The 21,572-nt window shown below is 39.8% G+C and overlaps 2 protein-coding genes across 3 annotated transcripts; both read left to right on the top strand.

Moving 5' to 3' along the window:
* Window positions 1-223: 223 nt before the first annotated feature.
* On the top strand, window positions 224-7,476 carry LOC102699762 (protein ETHYLENE-INSENSITIVE 2-like). 2 transcript variants are annotated; one of them, XM_006650382.3, is made up of 7 exons: window positions 224-1,202; window positions 1,494-1,580; window positions 1,730-1,843; window positions 1,921-2,133; window positions 2,880-3,056; window positions 3,230-5,872; window positions 6,691-7,476. In XM_006650382.3, exons 1-7 carry the CDS (start codon window positions 951-953, stop codon window positions 6,946-6,948), a joined length of 3,744 nt encoding a protein of 1,247 aa, XP_006650445.1. In that variant the 5' UTR covers window positions 224-950; the 3' UTR covers window positions 6,949-7,476. The 2 variants fall into 2 exon arrangements, with proteins under 2 accessions (XP_006650445.1, XP_040378015.1); XM_040522081.1 differs by lacking the exon at window positions 1,730-1,843 and having other exon boundaries at window positions 225-1,202.
* Window positions 7,477-11,550: 4,074 nt separating this feature from the next.
* Window positions 11,551-21,031, top strand: LOC102700039 (importin-5-like). The gene is made up of 19 exons (XM_006650383.2): window positions 11,551-13,119; window positions 13,785-13,889; window positions 13,977-14,042; window positions 14,114-14,278; window positions 14,446-14,520; window positions 14,604-14,758; window positions 15,068-15,203; window positions 15,290-15,359; window positions 15,440-15,567; window positions 15,665-15,721; window positions 16,188-16,373; window positions 16,866-16,958; window positions 17,509-17,594; window positions 17,690-17,756; window positions 17,864-17,930; window positions 18,008-18,144; window positions 19,070-19,161; window positions 19,305-19,371; window positions 20,539-21,031. Exons 1-19 carry the CDS (start codon window positions 11,692-11,694, stop codon window positions 20,701-20,703), a joined length of 3,345 nt encoding a protein of 1,114 aa, XP_006650446.2. The 5' UTR covers window positions 11,551-11,691; the 3' UTR covers window positions 20,704-21,031.
* Window positions 21,032-21,572: the final 541 nt, after the last annotated feature.

The raw sequence follows: 21,572 nt of genomic DNA on the forward strand, positions 1-21,572 counted from the left end.
AATGGTATTTTTTAATTATCTCAGAGACAAATATACGGTAGTATGCCGTATCAAATTGTTATGATCATTTTTACAAATCACAAATAACTATTAGTATTCCTCCCGGCTGAGTGGAAGAGGGAAACAAAAGCAAATGAATTCAAACTTTGCCCAAATATTTTTAAGCAAAAGCGACAGCCATCCGACCTTGCGCGCATCCTCCCATGGTCCCCATCCTTCCACCTCACCTCGCGACGGCGGCAGCAGCAGCAGCGAGCGACAGCATCTTTTCTGTTCGTCTCGCCTCTCACGCTCTCAAGCACTGCTCGACTGCCATCTCCACCGGATTCTTCTCCGCCGCTCGCCGCGTGGAGACCCTACACCTCCCACCGCCACCGGCGACAAACCCCTAGCTTGGATTGCTCCGGTCTCTGTGTGGGGGGTTTAACTTGGAGGAGTGTCCCACCCTCTTTGTTTGCTGCGAGAGATCAATCTAGTCCCGCATGGGGCACTCCAATCTGCCCAGTTCTTCCGTTCCTCGCGGTTTTGTTTGCTTCGTGCTGGAGGAGTAAGTCGGTGATAGGCAATACCAGTTTATTCTCCAAAGCATTTGGGGGTGGGTTCGTTCAACTGAGCATCTATATGGTCCACGCTAGAGCCGCCACTGGTTGTGGTGGATGGAGCTTAGATCAGGGACAACCTAGATCAGGGGTGTCTTCTTGGGGGGTTTTCATGGTGCTGTGGATGTTCACCAGCTTTGGAGGATTTGATTAGACTGCTGATCCTTATTGAGGTGTTTCATGGTGTTGTGGATTTTCACCAGCTTTGGAGGGTTTGGTTATGATTAGGTTGCTTGTATCATAGCAAGATCGTTTTAAGGAACCTGAATTTGATGAGCATTTCGGGCATTTGATACAGCGGCGTGGATTCATACCAATATATATTGTTGGTGTAAGCTTTGTTGCTACAAAATGGATGGTGTCCGTGGTATAGAATCTCTGGCTACTGGAGATGGTCGGCATCATCTTTCCCGAACCCTTGGACCGGTGCTCCTGATCTCGATGGGGTATATTGACCTCGGGAAGTGGGTGGTAACGATAGATGCCGGTGCTCGGTTTGGCTATGATCTCGTAATACTGGTGATGCTTTTCAACTTCTCCGCCATTCTGTGCCAGTATCTGTCCATTTGTATCAGCATGGTCACTAGGAAAAATCTTGCAGAGGTACCAGATCGTTGACATTTCTTTGCCACCGTTAGTCAAATTTCTTCAATTTAGTACAATGAACGGCTTACCTTTTTCTCTTTGAAACTGTTTAGTGTGTTATTCAGATAGGATCAATCACTCTGCAAAACCTTGGGGGGGGGGGGTGCATCTTTTTAAGATGCAAATGGTTCTCGTTTGAAGGCTTAAGTTATCTATCTAGAAAATACATGCCTGTATTTTTATATCTTATTCATCTATCATTTTCTTCGAGATTTTTTAACTTTTTCTAATAATATTACATGAACAAAGATTTGCCGCGAGGAGTACAGCCCATCAATATGTGTCGTCCTTGGCATCCAGGCAGTATTGTCCTTGTTAACTGCGGAACTAACCATGGTATGTTCATACATTTAGGACATATTTCCTTTTTGTTTTTTCTCCAGAGTATTAATTTACCAGTGAGTATAGTTGACCTATAGAGCATTCACTACCAGAGAATTCAAGCTTTTGCCAACTTTCAAACATTTAATACTTGGCTATATCAGCTTTCAGGCATAGCAGTTGGGTTCAACCTGGTCTTTGAATATGATGATCCTATCGCCGGTTTATGTTTTGCAAGTGTTGTAGTCAATCTGCTACCTTACACTATGGCTTATTTGGTAAACTTATTATTGATCTCAGAATAACTTCATCATCAAGAGCATCTCTAAGACATCATGTATTTACTTTATTCTAGGGCAAAAGGATGGCTGGGACATTGAATGCCTGCATAGCTGGCTTTGCACTTCTTTGTTTTGTGCTTGGTTTATTAGTCAGTCAACCAAAAATTCCAGTTGATACGAATGCAATTTTCCCCAAGTTGAGTGGTGAAAGTGCTTATTCATTGATGGCTCTTCTTGGTGGAAATATAATAGCTCACAATTTTTATGTTCATTCATCAGTTGTACAGGTAAGCTCCATTGCTTATTCTGATGCTTAATTAAAATTGGTGAGATGGTGACTTTTGTCGAATTCGTACAACCATCACAATTTATAATTATGTGGAGATATTGCTGTAACTTATGTAATTATTCTGATCAGTCTATTGAGTTCTGAACACAATTCATTACTTGCAACTTGTTGAAAAAAAAACTTATGTCCTTCATTTTGTCTATTTCCCACACCTGGCAGGAAGCTAATTAGCACTAGTTTTAAACTCTCAGGAAGCTAATTCTGATTCATGCTAAGCTATTAAAGCCTAATTCTGCAACTTTGGTGGTGTGATATTCTATATAAACTGGTGTGGGTTGGCAAACCAGAATCATGTGCCCTATGCTTGTCAGTAGTCACATTCTTGCCATATCAAGAAAAGAATAAGAATTGCGCAGAGACTGACCCAAATGCCCTGATTTGATCTTTTGCTCATGATAAGTTACTCATGATTTTCACCAAGCAAATAATGTTTGCTAAACCCTCATTTGGCATTGCTGTACCTTTTCTACAATCAACTAATAGAAAGTCAGGAAATTCAATTAAAAAATGTTTCTGAAGCTTAAAAATTGTTGTGCACATGTAAATCGGTTTTGCTGTACCTTTTGCATTCTACTCTCCATGACATGCAGTTTTGGTGAACCAAAACCATTTCCCCCCTTTATACATTTTCTTTGTTTTATCTGCAATGGCTTGTTTTTGTTAATTCAGAAACCATTTGTGCAGGCCCAGAGACAATCTACAACTCTTTCCCTTGGTGCCCTGTTCCACGATCACTTTTTTTCAATATTGTTTATTTTTACTGGGGTTTTTCTTGTTAACTATGTTCTAATGGGCTCAGCAGCGGTTGAATCCAATAACACACTGGTTGCTTTTCAAGATGCTGTAGATTTAATGAACAAGGTTTGTGCCTCCAGTAGTCCAGTTTCAACCTATTTGTATCAGTAGAACAATCATAATTCTTAAATCACAAAAGTGACCTTGATTTCTTAAAATATTTTCATTCTTCTTGTTTTGAGTGTGAACTTCTCACCATAGCTCCTTCATGGATTCCTCTAAAGTCTTTCCTTCTACAGATGTTTATGAATCCGGTGGCACCAATTGTGTTTTTAGTGATCCTTATCTTTTCAAGCCATGTCATCTCACTGACATCTATTATTGGCAGCCACGCAATTTTGAAGAATTTCTTTGGTGTAAACTTGCCTCATTCGGCACATCACCTGCTATTAAAGTTTGTTGCCATGGTTCCTACTATGTACTATGCAAAGATCGCAGGTTCTGAAGGGATATATCAGCTACTCATTATATGCCCAGTTGTCCAAGCTATGTTCCTCCCTTCATCCGTCATTCCTGTTTTCCGTGTTTCCTCATCAAGAGTTATAATGGGCAGATACAGAATATCTCTGTACGTTGAAATATTGGCCTTCCTAGCATTTCTTCTTATGCTATTTACAAATATCATTTTTGCTGCGGAAATCTTGTTTGGTGATAGTACCTGGACAAATAATCTGAAAGGGAACACTGAAAGCCCTGTGGTAGTTCCACATGCCATTCTAGTCCTAATTTCTTGTGCAACAATTGCTTATACGCTGTTCCTGGCTGTTACTCCACTGAAGTCAGCAAGCAATGAACCTGAAACTCAGGAGCTATCTGAGCACTCTCAGAGAGAAGATCCAGATACCACTCATCATAGAGAAGAGCTTTCTCTTGAAAATGCTGAACAGGAAGAAGTCCATTCGGCTTCTACTATTAACACTATTCCCAGTGTTCCATCGGAAAGTTGTCAAACATCAGTGTTGGAGCATGATGACTATTCTGACATCAATGTGGAATCTGATCATGGCGCTCAACAACTAACTGATTTTGTGCCAACTATCCCTGAAGTCTCACCATCTATCAAACATGAGGAACCAAAATCAGCTCATGCGGTTGACTGGACAGAGCCAGTGGCAAAGGCTTGCACTGCCACAGTAGTAGAACAAAACACTGCAGAGAACATCAAAATGAAGAGTATGATCTCACAGGATGTCAAAGAAGAAGCAGAAGATAGCATGAACTGTGATGCTGAGGCTTCTTATAATGCAGAATTCAGAAAGTCTGCTGGAAACAAGGCACCTCCTTCAGCTTCTCCTGGCCCATCATCTCTTACTTTGAGCAAGGGGAGAGACTCTGATGCTGGTTATCGTAGTGGTAACCACCCAAGACTGCCTGGTTTTGGTCGTGCAGTAAGAAGGCAGTTAGCAGCAATTCTTGATGAGTTCTGGGGGCATCTTTTTGATTATCATGGTAAGCTAACACAAAATGCTAATGCGGAAGGGTTCAACTTGCTGCTTGGTCCATACTCGAAAACAGTTAGAACGGATAACCAAGCCATCAAAGCTTCTAAGAGCTCCTTTATGAAAGATGCAATCCGAGGATCAGCTACCATACAGAAAGCATGGGACTCCTATGATAAAGAAGCCTCTAGTCCAGGCTTTAATTTTGGGCTTCAGATGGGTCCCATAGGATCATCAAACTGGTCTGAGAGCATGCATCCATCTAATGCTGACATCCCAAGGTCAACTAGCTCCTTGTTTGGACAAAATACGCAGTTTTATTTAAATTATAATGTGCCTTCTTACCCTGACAATCAGTCCTATCAGCCTGCTACAATTCATGGGTATCACTTGGCAACCTCTTTGAAAGGTATGAATGCAAGCCAGAGTTCACACTCCAGCATTACACTAGACCCGCGTCGGCTTCCTAAATCATCTGACTCGGCTGTTTCTAGCTACGCGGACTCTGTAAAGTGTACTCGTAATCAAGATGTAATTGGTTCACTGGGAACCACTTCTTTGCAAAATACAGCAACAAACCGTTTAAATACAATGACAGTGGAGAGATACTATTACAACCCTACTTCCGTTAATGAGATCGAAGGGGTTGGTTCATCTGCTTACTCAAAGAAGTACCATAGTTCACCTGACATATCTGCACTAATTGCTGCAGGTAGGAATTATTTGCCAAATGAAGTAAATTTGAGAGGTGATGCTGGAAATAGGTCATACCTTGGAAATTTGGCATGTGAAAGGTCACCATGTGTGAACATGGGAACCAGGTCCACAGCTCAACTTGCAGTTAGTGAGCACTCACAGCCTAATTTCCATAGACACACATCGTCTATGCAGTCAAGTATGAACCCAAGGACTGAATCCCTTTGGACCCAGCAGCCGTTTGAACAATTACTTGGTGTATCAAGACCAGAGTTGCATAAGGGTGAAGGTAACACCAACCAGAGATCAAGTGGTGTCACTAAAGATGATTTCTCTCCCACAGAATACGAGGCAAAACTTCTTCAATCTCTTAGATTTTGCATCATGAAGCTCTTGAAACTGGAAGGATCAGGATGGCTTTTCGAGCAAAATAGTGGTTGTGATGAAAATTTAGTTGATCAAGTTGCTACAGCTGAGAGAATTTCACAAAATATAACTGAGAATCAGTTATTTTCTGATCTCCAGATCCAGAGTTCTGATGAAAATTTGCAGCCACTACGAAGAAACAATAACAGGGATGCCGATGGCATGCGCCTACTGCATAAGTGTGGGGATGATTGTGTTTGGCAGGCTCCTTTACTTGTTAGTTTTGGTGTTTGGTGCATCCGCCAGATTCTGAACCTGTGCCTTGTCGAAAGTAGGCCAGAACTTTGGGGCAAGTATACATATGTTCTTAATCGTCTCCAGGTATGTTTCCCTCTTGTTGCCTATTTTGAGGCAAACTACAATACAGGTGGTAATTTTGTCTTACCATTAAAAGGGGTGCACCCAGGGATTCAGATCAACAATGATTGCTTCCTACATGTAGCATATTGCATACATACTATATAGGTTATTTGACATTGTTGTGGATTGCAATAATCTTGATTCATATGATGGCTTTAAGATACTTTGGTGTTTTATTATCTGCTTTTTCACCTAAACCAAATTGCAAAAGAGATGTTGATTTCCCAAAAATAGTAGAAATGAAATGAACAGATATGGGAGAATAGCAACAGCTTGATAACATTATTTGACAAACTCTATCTGATTTTTCAATGGATTGTGAAAATATATAGCAATCCTATTTTCCATGCAAACTTTAAAAACAAGCACTGACTGCATACATAACAACTGTACTAACCGTTATACTTGCTATAGTGGCTGGGAATATTTCATGATGCAAGTATGAAACACTGCATAGATGGCATTCATTTACATTGAAATTAACATATAGATGTTGGTGCAGAGAACTCTGTTGTGTATGATTCTATTGTTTTCTTTGCCTGTAGATGTGCTTTGTAACTTGTAACAGGGTTTTTCCTACTCTACACCTCTAATCATAAGATAAACCTTAATTGGAAATCTCATCTACTGTTCTTCCTTCACCCTGTCTCGGTTTAGTTGCCTTGGGAAATTGACTTTTGATGTGACATACATGCAGAAGAACTGGTCAAACTGCTTCTCCGCACATTGTTCATTTTGGATTTCAAGTTTGCTAACTTTCTCTTTTGTTTACTTGATAGGGAATCCTTGATCCTGCATTTTCCAAGCCTCGGAAACCTGTGAAAGGATGTGTGTGCCTTCAGAAAGTTGCCAGGCCCATCTCTGGTACATTCACAACGGCAGCTATGATCTTGGAGGTGATTAAGGACGTGGAACAAGCCATTTCTAGCCGCAAGGGCAGAAGTGGCACAGCAGCAGGAGATGTCGCATTCCCCAAAGGGAAGGAGAACCTGGCTTCTGTCCTTAAGCGGTACAAAAGGAGGCTCTCGAATAAGTAATCTGCAGAACAATAGCATGGTAGAGAGCTTTATTTTGTTTTTTGTATAGGGTTCTTGGCACTGCTCCACAAAGTTTCGTTTACTCTGCTTCCTAAGCCTTGGGCATTTTTCGTTTCACAAGATGTTCATAGGACCTGAGAACTTCTTGATCTTTGGTCATTTTTGCATATGTTTATCAGGTGACCTTTATGTCATCAAGACCTCAACCATAGATGCTAGCTAGTAGTTGCTGGAGCTATGATCTTGGAGCAGCACTGTAAAGCTCCTTTTTTTTTTCCGGATGCTGTAAAGTTTGATGTAGCTCTCACTCTCAGTCCCCTCTTTTTTGGCCTTGTGTGCCGTATGTGATTTTGTAGAGATATTTACAATCCCTACAGGCTGCAAGGAGCTCGCCTTGTACGGTTGGCTTGTCTTTTCTTTCTAAAATCTCCACTGGATTTGCTGTTTCTTTCGTTGTTAGGACACTGAAAATTTTCTGTTGCTCGACTGAGCTTGAGTTCCGGGCTGGGCATCCGATGCAATAGCATAGTGTGCCCATGTGCACCACATATGCCTACTTGTCTGAAGTTTATGGCTCAGCATGCATGCTAGTTACTGATATTGTCTAAATTTTTTCCAATGTTTGCATTGTTGTAAACTTTTTTTTACAGGAAAATGCACTGTTACAATAATCTTACTGAACATTCTTATGAGCCTCCAATTTTATCATCAGCAGTTCAGCAATTGGATGGATCCTGATTGACTATGAAAAGCTCTGGATCAGCAGAGAGTACCAATGGGGCTCTCTGTTCGACACACGATCTGCTACTGTGTAGCTCACTCTGGACAGGCAGGATTTGTCAGGGTGCCCTGGGATTTCTGTGCAGCTGGGGCTGCAGTGTCTTGGACAAGGGCCCCCACATTACATCATTGCATATTCGCATGTGCCATAATCAATACCACCAAGCTTTTTCTAAAGATGCTTTCATGGAAGTACCAAGTGGGGAGGTGAAGATACATACGGCAATGTACGCTGTCGATCTCACCTGGCGACTTGCACGTCGCATGCATCGATCTGTACAAGCTGCACTCTTTTGGGCCTGCAGCATTAACGGATTTGTGAGCTACTGTACGGCTTTCAGCTTTCTGCTATAAAGCTATTGGATTGAGCTTGTTTTTGAACTAATTTTAGATTGCCATTGTAAAATAGTTGCAAAGTTTAAGATCTTATCGTTTTGCTCGTTGAATTATCAGTTGTAGCAACATTTTAATTTTTAATATTATAGTTGATTTTAGAATGTTTTATTATCACAGTTTATTTTTTTAACGTTGACTTTTAAACCGTGAATATAACATATACAGGAAATTTATAAATTATTTTTTTGTTCATATTTCAGCGCCCTTATTAACGCAAATCATCGAGGACTGATCATAAATAACATCTCCTTCTATAACAGTGTGACTTAAGACTTTTCTTCGGACAAAGTAAAATTACAATGCATATTCTAAAATCTGCACCAAATAGAAGTGTATACTTACAAGTATGAGTAAATGCTTTTTGTCTGTCAAATTTGTTGTACTCACGAGCCACCAGCTTTATACCCGGCTGGCTGTATCCAAGCCACTATACTGCTTCATCTATTCGCTTACGATTAAGTTAAATTTTAAATTTAGTATTGATTTTAGAGATTTTTCATCGTAAATAATTTTATGATCTTTGATATTTTATAAATATATATATATATAAGTTTCATTATAAATTATTCTACCATCACCGAGAAGCCCTCTCGGGAAGAAAATTTATTTTTTAAACATTTTTAATAAATAATTTTAGTACTAATATTTTCACTATATGAACTTTTAGTCATGTCAGTGTTAGTGATGTCAGTGTTAGTGATGTAGCAAGATGACGCTATCACGTAACCGGTTAGCGTGGTAAGACTGTCACACCAAAAACTCTGTGTGGCAAACATTGTTTTACTGTACCAATATGAGTGGCGTGAGCAAAAGATTAATATGGTAAATATATTTTTCTCCGAGGTTTGCTAATAAAACTATTTATTCAAAAGCTTTAAAAAAAATTCTTCCCGGAACGATTCGCGCGGCTGTTGAGCCCTAATAACCAGAGGCAGGCAGAGGTTGGGTTGGCTGGCTGCCCCGGCCGTTAGCATGTCGGTACTACTGCACGGGCTGCTACAGTGCCGCATGATCTCCTCGCCCCCGATCTAGCCACAGTGATTACCCCATGAAAGCAGTGATCTCGTACAGGCCGGCCCCGAAACCGCCGGTTCATCAATGTGGCTGCCTTCTCTGTACAACCATGTTTAGAGGAGTCTTGCATAAGCACTTAATGATGCACCTATCTATATGTCATGCCATCTCACTCTAAACATCTGTTTTATAATCATCTCTCATTTACTGTTTTATAGCCATCTTTTTATATGTTGGGTGTATAACTAGTAGTGAGTTTTGGTGGCAATGACCAATGGATAGATCCAATCCTTCTTGAACAAATTGCATCTTGGAACTAAAGAAAAAATAACGTCAGCAACATTTATTAAGAGATGTAAGAAAGTTTGTTACGAGAAATAAGCATGTAGGATGTAGCCACTCCAAGACATATAACTTAACTATAAAAAAGGGAGGAAACTATTAAAGATGAGATTACTTTCCTTGTCATAGAATATTAAAACTTAATGCTGGATATAACATAATGTCGTACAATGAATTTGCTAGCACTATAAGTCTGTCTAGATGCGTAATAATAAATTGGGTTATATTTAATAGTATGACTTTTTATCATCATTAAAAAATATCGAATTTTAGTTACAAATTTTTTTACCTTAAAATACCACACTTTTTATATAAAAAATATGGTACCTTAAAATACTTTTTTAAAAATAATAAAAAACTCTTAATACTATGTTTTGGTATCTTGAGACGTATACGGTATATCTCTTCTCACTTACACCTGGAATGAGCTATGTCACACGATCAAGCCTGTGTTTTTTGCCAAAATTTTCTCATATTTTTCTTTAGTTTTTAAGCAATACTTTCCGAACTACTAAATGATATTTTGTCAAAAAATACATATAAGTTTATCATCTCATATTTTATAATATAAAATTTTAACTTTGTAGCAACAATTGTACCGCTTATATAAAAAAATTAAAATTATTTCTTATCCCGTCTTCTAAAAGAATGCATCCCAAGTCGAGATTGTGTAAGTCTAGCTGCACGTTTCCAGCCGTCAAAGTTATCCTACGTCATTTTTTTTGTTGGACGACTTATTAGGTACCCAATGCATTATATCACTCAACATTTTGCACACCACAAATGAGTTGTGTCGTAGACAATACTTTGAAAAAAAGAAAAAAGAAAAGCCAATCTTATATATGGTTACTAGTATGCCGGAGATATGATGGCCCGTCCAGACAGTTTAAGATTGTAATAAATAGTCAATGATAAACCAATTTCTCACAACACGATAAAGATGGGTTTTTCAGCCCATAGCTTCTGTTTTTTTTATTATACAAATACAATTTTCAAATCTGGGCAGGTATGTAGACTATTTGGAGGCATGGAAGATTAGAATAGAAGCTCAGAAGATTTTTCTTAATAGACCGTGTACTTTGTTGGGAAATTAAAGAGGAACTGCGTTGCTACGTGGTTATTTAGGGCCATTATCACATTCCTCGTAAGTCATAACACCGTCCAATGTTTTTACAGGACTATTTACCTTTGTTGTTTAGAATAAACTCCATTAAATTTTGGTTTTATCGAGATTTATATTAAGATGATAACCCAAACATGACCCTTAATCACCTTCACCGTCGAATACAGTCTACACATCTTAATCTTATCAAATATTAATAATACCAAAAATTGTTAGATTGATTTACGCATCGGAGCGAACAAACCAATCATCCTGAAGGGAACTTAAAATCTACCCATGCTCTCCTGTTCACATTTCTCTTTAAACTTCGCTCACGATCACGTCGCCTTTTTGTTTATACTTATACATCTGTCATGTCCTAACCCTAGGAACCCCTAGATCGGGCCTGTGCTCTAGGACATCAAGACTTCCCTCACACAACCAACACACATGTCTTTTCTGCGCACTTTCTAGGCCAAACACACTTAACCTTGGAGTTCTCTCGAGATAAGCTTCCGAAAAAAAAGTTGTAACTTATTGGTATGAGTATCTATCAATTCCCATTAAGTTTTGGGCTGGGATGTTATAACATTAAAATTTAAATTTTTAATCTTAGAGTTTAATTTTTAGCATTATTTTTAGATCACTAAGAATATATATATATATATTATTAATAAATTATTTCGTTTGGACAAATTATTAGTCGGACCAGGGAGGGGGCGAAAAAGCCACTGCTAGTACGAGAAGAAGCAAAGAAAAAGCCACCGCTAAATCAAAGAGATGATGGAATAATTAAGCAGCGTGAGCTGCTCTGATTCTGATAAACCACGCCCCGGGCCCACCCGTCATGGACCATCAATAACCGAACTTCACCTGGGCCCTCTCCCCCTCCAGCCTCCACGGCCAGCACAACTCCTCTTCGCGCATCGTACTCAACCCAACCCTTCCTCCCCCCTCGCGTCGCCTCGCCTCGCCTCGCCGCGCTCCAAAAATCCCCCGCCTCCCGCCCCCAAACCCAAAAAAATCCCGCGCGGCCACGCGAATTCCGCCTCCTCCGCTTCGTCCCCCCCGCGGTCGCGCGCCGCTGAGTCGAGCCGGGCCGGGGGCGCATGGATCCGAAGGCGGAGGGTGATGCGGCGGCGGCGGCGGCGGTGCTGGGGGCGGACCCGGCGGGGCTGACGGCGCTGCTGGGGGACCTGACGTCGCCGGCGAACGAGGCGAGGTCGAGGGCGGAGGGGACGTTCCACGCGCTCAGGGCCTCCCACCCGGACGCGCTCGCGCTCCGCCTCGCGCACCTGCTGCTCTCGCCGGCGCACCCGTCCGCGCCCATGGCAGCCGTGCTCCTGCGCCGCCTCATCTCCCCGGGCTCGCAGGCGTTCGTCTACCCGGCGCTCTCCCCCGCCACGCAGTCCTCGCTCCGCGCGCTCCTCCTCTCCGCGGCATCCGCGCCGGGGCTCTCCAAGTCCATCTCGAAGAAGCTCTCCGACGCCGTCGCCGAGCTCGCGTCCTTCCTGCTGCCGTCCAACGCGTGGCCCGACCTGCTCACTTTCCTCTACAAGTCCATCGCCTCCCCCTCCTCGCCTTCGGCGTTGCAGGAGTCGGCGCTCAACATCTTAGCTCGGTTGGCCTCCCAACTCGCCGCCGGCTTCCCCAACCTCCACGCGCTCCTCCTCTCCGCGCTCTCGCACCCCTCGTCCGCTGATGTCCGCGTCGCTGGGCTCAACGCCGCCATCAGCCTCATACAGTCCCTCCCCTCCGCTGCCGACCGAGACCAGTTTCAGGACCTCCTTCCTGCCATGATGCGTGCCCTTGCCGAATCGCTCAACTGTGGGAACGAGGGCTCCGCACAGGAGGCGCTGGAGATGATGATCGAGCTTGCAGGCGCTGAACCACGGTTCCTCCGCCGCCAGCTGCCTGACGTTGTTGGTTCCATGCTGCAAATTGCCGAGGCTCCTGGACTAGAGGATGGCACGCGCCACCTTGCTGTGGAGTTTGTTGTTACCCTTGCTGAAGCGAGGGAGCGTGCACCCGGGATGATGAGAAGGCTGCCACGGTATGTGGGCCGGCTCTTTGCAGTGCTCATGACAATGCTGCTCGATGTCCAGGATGAACCTGCATGGCATGCTGCAGTGTCAGAGGAGGAGGATGCTGGAGAGACTGGAAGCTACGTTTTCGCACAGGAGTGTCTTGACCGGCTTGCAATTGCTGTTGGTGGGAATACAATTTTACCTGTGGCAGCTGAGTTGCTCCCTTCTTTCTTTTCTGCTGAAGAGTGGAAGAGACGGCATGCGGCACTAGTTACAATAGCACAGATTGCAGAGGGCTGTGCTAAGGTTATGATTAAGAATCTGGAACAGGTAGTTGGGATGGTGCTGAATTCCTTCCAGGATCCTCATCCTCGGGTGAGATGGGCAGCTATCAACGCAATTGGGCAGCTGTCGACGGACCTTGGGCCTGAGTTGCAAAATAAATTGCACCATGTTGTACTTCCTGCATTGGCTTCATCCATGGATGATTTCCAGAATCCGCGTGTACAGGCAAGTTATTGTTGAGGACTTACAACTCTTAACTCTCTGCTGCACTTCTTTCAATATTTGCATTGTATCTTATAGTGTAAACTATAAAGCATTGTCGGTCCTGTGACCCACAAGTATCACTAAAAGTATCAAGTTCAGTGAAATGTGGAAACAAAATATTATTTTGACATTATTAGAATGAGTAGACACTGCTGTGAAATTAAACAAATGAACACTGTACATGCGAATTTTCTCAATTACATTACAAAGGTAAAGAATGGGTTTATCTAGTTGCAACCATCTAACTATGCAACCTGGTAAAAACAAAACTCTGAACTCTCAAAACCCGACAAACTACAAACCTCAATCTCATTCCACCTTGGTTGCCTGATGTTTACAGTACCATACAATGCAAGTGATTATGCTAGCCTGTGTACACTGTTTTTTTTTTGCTATCAAGTTTCGTGATGCAATGATCTAGGAAGGTTTAATGAAACTGCTATTTGCACATAATATCTTTATAGTGTGTCCAATGGTTACACGATTTTTTAAATTGGTGTCTGTTAATTCAGGCCACTAGATTTCTTTGAAGTATACTTACAAATAACAACTGACTTGTACTTAATTCCCATCAAGTTATCAGCAAGACATGCTCTAATCATTGTTTTATATTCCAATGTATTCAGGCACATGCAGCTTCTGCGATTCTGAATTTCAGCGAAAACTGCAGGCCTGATATTTTGACACCATACTTGGATGGGATAGTTGGGAAACTACTGTTATTGCTTCAGGTAAATGATCATGGATCCTTCATTTTATACAGCATAAACATTAGTAATTTTTGTTTCATGTTTGGACATTTTGTTTGTTTTTCATAGACTGGAAACCAAATGGTGCAAGAAGGTGCTTTAACTGCTTTAGCATCAGCTGCAGATTCTTCTCAGGTACAAGACGAAATACTTTTGAAAGTTTTTCACTCAATCTTGCTAAACGTTTTGCAATCTCATTGTTTCAGGAGCACTTCCAAAAATATTATGACGCAGTCATGCCATATCTCAAGTCTATACTCATGAATGCAACTGACAAATCAAATAGAATGTTGCGGGCCAAATCCATGGAATGCATTAGCTTAGTTGGTATGGCCGTTGGGAAACAAAAATTTAAGGATGATGCTAAGCAGGTAATGATTGCTAGTTGCTCTGATAAATAATTATTCATGATGAAAAAGGGGTCAAAATGTGTTATATAGATGTTATTTATGACTTTTCTGGTTTATTGCTGATGATCTTATTTGAACATTGTTTTCTGAATGCATTGTTTCCTTGGCTGACATATTTTTCTTGCTAGGTGATGGAAGTTTTGATGACACTGCAAGGATCTCAGATGGAGGCTGATGACCCTATAACAAGTTACATGCTGCAAGTATGCTGGAGCTTGAAATACTATGCCGTTTTATGCCATCACTAATTTGCTTCAGTTTTGCTTATTCTCATTGCATTTTCTAGGCATGGGCGAGGCTGTGTAAATGCCTAGGTCAGGACTTCTTGCCATACATGAGTGTTGTTATGCCTCCTCTGCTCCAGTCTGCTCAGCTTAAACCTGACGTGAGTGTCACATCTGCTGGGCCAGAAGATGAAAATGGTGAATCTGATGATGAGGGGTATGTTTTTGGGAGTTCGCTCCTATTTTTGTTAAACTAGCACCTTACCACAATGTTGTGTTTCATGTGTTAATTTTCATCTGCTGGTCACCTTCCCAAATTCCCATGATAGAAGATTGAACATGGTGAATGCTACCATGGCAGGCATGATATTAGTTTGTTTCCTGTTTCAAATTTGCATGTATGTGTCATATCCATATGGGCAAACAGAGCATAATTTGAATGTTGATCTCCTGTTCATGTCTGATTGTACCACCAGATGAAGTCTGTAAAATTTTGTGTTTTATTTGACTACCTGCATAAATGCAGCGTTGAGACAATTACGCTAGGAGATAAGAGAATTGGCATCCGAACCAGTCTGCTGGAGGAAAAAGCAACAGCATGTAATATGCTATGTTGTTATGCTGATGAGCTCAAGGAAGGTTTTTTCCCATGGATTGATCAGGTTATGTTATGATTTTGTGAACACTGTGTGTGTTTGTGTGTGCGTGGTTATGTGAAGAGCTTGAGCTGAACCTTGAACCTGTACAGGTTGCAACTACTCTGGTGCCTCTCCTCAAATTCTATTTTCATGAAGAAGTTAGGAAGGCAGCTGTTTCAGGTCTCCAACTACCATATGTTCAATGTATTTTCCCTTCTGTTTAACATTTTTCTCATGTGTTCATTGTGTTATCTCCATAGCAATGCCTGAGCTTCTACGTTCAGCAAAGTTGGCAATAGAGAAGAGCCAGTCGCAAGGTCGGGATGAATCTTATCTTAAGCAACTATCTGATTACATAGTTCCAGCTCTTGTAGAAGCTATACATAAAGTAAGCATAACATGCTAACTGAAACTCCTTACTTTTTCATAGTACTTGTTTGGTTGGTCACTGTTCTGTTTAAGCATGTTATTGAAACTTTATGCAGGAACCCGACACACAAATCTGTGCAAGCATGCTGGAATCGTTGAATGAATCCATACAGGTATGTACTCTAGTTATAGTTTATGTGATTTTGCACTGAGAGCTTAATTTAGTTGAGAAACTTCAATATTTTTACTTTTTGTACAGCTAGATCTTGCTTGTGCAGCCCATATGATTTGTTAGTATTTCTTAAACTATGCTTCAACTGATGGTAAAACACTAAAAAAAATCATGCTTTGAGGTACTACCCAGGGCTGGGTTTGAGCGAATTTAGTATTAACTGCTCTGCACCATATTACTCCTGCTAACAAATTTGCAGCACTCTGTTGATTGACTCTTTTGGCAAACTACGGCCATTAGTGTAACTATCCTCATATCCTGTACCATTCCACTTCTCTGGATATAAACTCTGTCATTCATATCTGTAACAAAAATATTTTTTGTTTTCCCATTTTATTTTTATGCTTCACTCCTTTTTACTCCATACAGGCCACTGTACTAATCTGTATTCTCTTTTCTTCACTCAGTTATCAGGAACACTTCTTGAGGAAGGACAGGTCAGATCTATAGTGGATGGAATTAAAGAAGTAATAACTGCGAGTGTTCTCAGGAGGACAGAACGAACAGAGAGGGCAAAAGCTGAAGATTTCGATTCAGAAGAAGAGGATCTACTCAGAGAAGAAAATGAACAGGAGGATGAAATCTTTGATCAAGTAAGCTATTGAAAACTAGACTGCTAGAACTTTTGGACAATAGTGGTATATTTATAGATCTACCAGTTTTTCAATTTTTTTTGTGATACATAGAGCAATTTACAATAGTGCTACATTTATTTATAAGGTGTGCACTTATTCATAGTGTCAAACTTGGCAAGTTTTGACCAACAATTAGATTTAGTGATCCAAAATCTGATGGAGCTACTCAGTGTACTTTCATATGATCATGAATTTCTCGTTAGATATAATATATTTCAAGAGAAATTAATGGTCAAAGTCCAATCTGCAAGACTGTGCTAACTTCTAAGTTAAACGATGCCATGTAAAGTTGAATGAGAGAGTACGGTACCTTAAAAATGTAACTAAAAGGAGCAAGGATGACTGTTATACTTTTAACTTATACTGGATGGCAGAGGTACAGCTGTGACTTTTAATTTCGGAGCTTTATTAGAAATAATTTATACATGTTTTCCTTTGTGGCTTTTGCAGATTGGTGATTGTTTGGGCACTCTTGTTAAGACATTCAAGACTTATTTCCTTCCATTTTTCGATGAACTTTCCGTCTATCTGACACCTATGTTGGTAAGTGTAATGATGAACTATCTGATTAGAAGTTGGCGATGAAAGTGCAAGATACTGAATGCTGAACTTTATACCAAGAGTGATTTTTAGCAGTATGAAACCTTGAACCATAGTTTATCTTTTAGGGGTCGTTTTCAGATTTAACCTCTACCCAGAATTTCATTAGGCTTTCCGTAGAAATCCTTTGCATAGATGTTCCGAAAAGTAAACATAAAGAGTTAAAGACTACTGCCACCTCCGTCTCATATTATAAGATGTTCTAGCACTTACTAGATTCATATGGATGATAATGAATCTGGACACATATATAAAACATATTCATTGATCCATGGATGAATCTAGGTAGGGCCAAAACATCTTATAATATGAAATGGAGGGAATAGAAACTTATGTGATGGCAAATATCTCCAATTTGAGCTCATTTTCAGATCTCATAGCCTGTGATTGTTATAGAACATTTGATTACATAAGTTTTACTGTCAAATACACACATAAGAACCTGATGGGCATTGTAAGTATTTCCTTTATTAATTTTGATCAATAATATTAGGCCAAGGACAAAACAGTAGAGGAAAGAAGGATTGCTATATGCATTTTTGATGATGTTGCAGAGCACTGTCGCGAAGCAGCTGTCAGGTAACAGTTTAATGGTCCTTTTTAACCTTTTTATTGAATGAAATGATTCTTCTAAATTTTTATGAGGCAAAATTTGTATGGTCTGTTCTTCTCAGATATTATGATGCATACCTTCCTTCTCTATTAGAAGCCTGCACAAGTGAAAATCCAGATATTAGACAGGTTTGATTTTTTATATTCTACTTGATGCACAATGACATTATGCAATATTTCATATCAATTTCATTGATTTAAAAAAAAATGAGAGTGTGCATTTATGCTGCTTCTAGGCTGCAGTTTATGGTATTGGCATCTGTGCTGAGTTTGGTGGCTCTGCATTTAGGCCTCACACTGGTGGTATGTGGTACATTTACTGTGAACTAGGCTTAGTTTATTGCTGAATTTCTTATGATGTTGTTAATTCATTTCTGCAGAGGCCCTGTCTAGACTACACAATGTAATCAAACATCCTAATGCGTTGGACTTGGATAATGCGATGGCATATGACAATGCTGTTTCTGCTCTTGGGAAAATATGTCAGTTTCATCGTGATGGCATTGATGCATCTCAGGTGTCTTACGAGCCATATGAATTTATATTCTTATTCTGAAGTGGCAGATAAGTTAGACTAGCTAAACACTCATGCATATCATCATATGTGTTAATATTGTTCTATGAATAAATATTTTTTAAAAAAAATTGAACTCAGCCTTCACTAATTTTATTACAGGTAACACTGACAATTTTCATGATTTTAATGGAAAAATTAGCTCTTATACTATATATGTTATAATTTGGTGGCCATAGGCCTTTTTGTGATAAATTTGTATTTCAGAGACCAAAAGTAAAATATACTATGGGCAAGGGCTAGAGTCTAATGTTGAAGGACTTCACTAAACCAGCATTTGGTTAAAAAAACATAGTGCAGGGTTTGGTATGGTAGAAGGTTCACTGCCACCAGCACCATTGTTCTTTTAAAAGGATTATTATAGACTCCGAGAAGGCATATATAGTGTTGGTTAATACTATATGACAAGTATTGGGCTTAAATCCTTTATTTATCACCTTGTTGAATCCAGAAAGGCATGGTGTCATTTACATATTTTCATTTGGAATCATGGTGTTGCTACTTGTCTTGTTGATCAATTAAACTGCTATCTATAGAAACTAAGTAATAGCAAGTTTCTCCTGTTGTCATTGATAAATACTTAAAGCACGTAACATCCTAATAGGGCCTCAGCCGCATACAGTATGCTGCATGCAAACATTGAATGAACAGGTTGAAAGACTTGAGTGACTGCCCAGTATGATTTGATTAATTTTGTACTAAAAGATAAACATAATTGACATGACCAATCATTAATAGAGTATTATCCATTTTGCACTTACATTAGCCCTTCCAAATAGTAATTGATTTATTGTACTGTGCGTAGTAATTCCTTAACTGTGTAATGCTTCTAAGTTTTGATCGTGCATTATTCTTTAAATATTTACAGGTTGTTCCTGCTTGGTTAAGTTGCTTGCCATTAAAAAATGACTTAATCGAGGCTAAGATTGTTCATGAACAGCTATGTATGATGCTTGAGAAGTAAGTAACAATCTTATTTTTTTCTGTTGGTTTATGCAGCTTGGCTTGGACACACGGTGTAGAAACATCAATCTTTTTAATTGCTAAACATGTTTATTTTTCATTTCATTGAAGATTTTGTTTTCAATTTTATTGGCTTGCAGGTCAGATAGGGAGCTTTTGGGTCAAAACAACCAATATCTTCCAAAGATTATCTCTATTTTTGCAGAGGTACCTTTTAACCTTTTTTTTCTTATACTAGCTAAATACCCGTGTTTTGCTATGGAGAAATATGAATTACACGTATGTTAGTATTGTTTGGAACTTATATTTTAGAGATAAAAAATAGAACCAATATATAGGATTGTTTTTAAATATTTTATATACATAAAGAAGTAGATGGTAAGAAAATATATAATATAGTCGGTGGATGGCAGATTCACTGCCACCACCATTACTTTCTTTTAGAATAGTACACATAGAGTGATAGAAAGCCACAGCACAACTTTGTGCATCTTTCAGTTCTATAGGATTCTTACCTATATTTTTTAAACATGCAATTTCATGTCTTAAGGCCTTAACCTTATAAATATGCACATAGTCTAGAAATTAACACAAAAAAGTATTACTATAAGCTAGTATCGAATTTGGGTGGCCACTTGGACTTTGTCACCAACTGAGGTTGTCAGGTTAATTACCCTTTGATCCTGAACTGGGTCGCTGTGAGCTACCACTGTATAGCAGTTAAATAATTTTCAACAGAGTACATAGTGCCAGGGTATTGGCAATTTGGATCTCAAATGAATAAACGACATCACCAGTTTATGTAGTGCTCGTTCTGTGACATTTTGCTGCTTATCTGGTCCATAATGTAGTCACTTCCCTTATCCCATTTAGTTCTCCTGTCCTAATATTGAATGTTTCATATTTCCATCGTTCCATTATACTATTGTGTTGAATTGGAAATTGCTGGTCATATCACAGTAACAAAATATATTATATTGGATAGATTAATCACTAATGTGGTAGTTTTATGCAAGTTTTGAATTACAGTAATTGTAATATACTTATGCAACTTCACTGTAGATTCTTCCTGATTTTCACATGTCAATGTAAAGATCTTTAATTTGGATGATAATAAAAAAATAGCAATGCCTGTCTCATGTACTGCTAGCATAGCATTGTTGGTCCAAACCCTGAAAATCAGATATTTGTGAGACATTCCAGAATGGTGATTGTTTTCTGCGAGTTATGAAAGAGAAAGTAGTTATACTAATTTGCTGTTTGTTGATGCTCAGATCAGACCATACGAGGGGGTGAAACTTAAGTGATCAACCACCATGGTTTCTAGAACATTTTTTGGTTTGTAACATCATATCTATTTCCTTTTGGATGCAGATATTATGTGCGGGTAAGGATCTGGCAACAGAACAAACTTTTAGTAAGATGGTTAATTTGCTGAGACAGCTTCAGACAACATTGCCTCCTTCAGTACTGGCGTCAACATGGTCTTCTTTGCAGCCACAGCAACAGCTTGCACTACAGTCTGTGTTGTCGTCATAGCTGAACAGTAACATCAGTAATGTTACGCATGTGGCTGGCCTTGGCATCTTGCTTTCCTTTTTTTGTTTTCATGTGGTTTTGTGGTTGGGTTCTTGGGTTTTGTGCAGCATACAAATGCCCTGAGCTTTTGTATGAAGGGCATGGTTTGCATCAGAAATGTATACTATCACAGAATATCATGAGCGTGTATGGGGCTGAGCAATCTCCGCTTCACTGCAAGTGAAGTTGTAAAGTTATATGTTTTGTTTTTTTACTAGCAATTTAGTTGGATTGGAAAATGTAAATTAACACAATTTTGATCGTCGATGTTTTGACATCATATTTTCTCCAACTTCTCGCCCCACCTTGCCTCTTGCATTTAGATTGCTTGTCTTGAAACATTTTTAGAATAATCTTGGTGGCTTCAGCTTTGCTATACAGACTTTTTAGAACAGGTAAGTGCTCAAGTTGCATCTGTCATTGATACCCCTGCGCTAATTGCAATTATTTCATGCAGGTTTCAGAAGATTGTTTGCTCTACATAGTCTTGTTAGAGGTTAAGTTTGCTTGCTCTGCAGTCTTGTTAGAGGGCAAGTGCTGATAGTGCACTAGGCACTAGCTTTAGGCCGTTGATATGCTTGATGTGGTTCAGTGCTGATTGCATTTACGTTTAGGAGGAACGCATATTTTGATAGCTCTATGTCGGGATTGTTATGAGGGCAGTCGTTAGTTTAAGTCGGCAACTAAGAACACCTCAAAACGAATGATATTTACTTTATCTGAGAGTAGTATCTGTTGTGTATTGTTGTGTATTGCACTTGAGCTTCAGGTGCTTGATTTCTTAGTACTTATGATTGAAATAGGTGATGGTTAGCTCGTGCCTAGGAATG

The sequence above is a fragment of the Oryza brachyantha genome, chromosome 3, assembly GCF_000231095.2.
Source record: "Oryza brachyantha chromosome 3, ObraRS2, whole genome shotgun sequence".
NCBI lineage: Eukaryota > Viridiplantae > Streptophyta > Magnoliopsida > Poales > Poaceae > Oryza > Oryza brachyantha.

Excerpts from the sequence above, each read along its gene's own strand:
- LOC102699762 (XM_006650382.3), top strand. The coding sequence starts at position 951 with ATGGATGGTGTCCGTGGTATAGAATCTCTGGCTACTGGAGATGGTCGG. Across the intron at positions 1,844-1,920 it reads CTTACACTATGGCTTATTTG|GGCAAAAGGATGGCTGGGAC; the intron begins GTAAACTTATTA and ends ACTTTATTCTAG. Across the intron at positions 2,134-2,879 it reads TTCATTCATCAGTTGTACAG|GCCCAGAGACAATCTACAAC; the intron begins GTAAGCTCCATT and ends CCATTTGTGCAG.
- LOC102700039 (XM_006650383.2), top strand. The coding sequence starts at position 11,692 with ATGGATCCGAAGGCGGAGGGTGATGCGGCGGCGGCGGCGGCGGTGCTG. Across the intron at positions 14,759-15,067 it reads GGTGAATCTGATGATGAGGG|CGTTGAGACAATTACGCTAG; the intron begins GTATGTTTTTGG and ends GCATAAATGCAG. Across the intron at positions 15,568-15,664 it reads TTGTAGAAGCTATACATAAA|GAACCCGACACACAAATCTG; the intron begins GTAAGCATAACA and ends AACTTTATGCAG.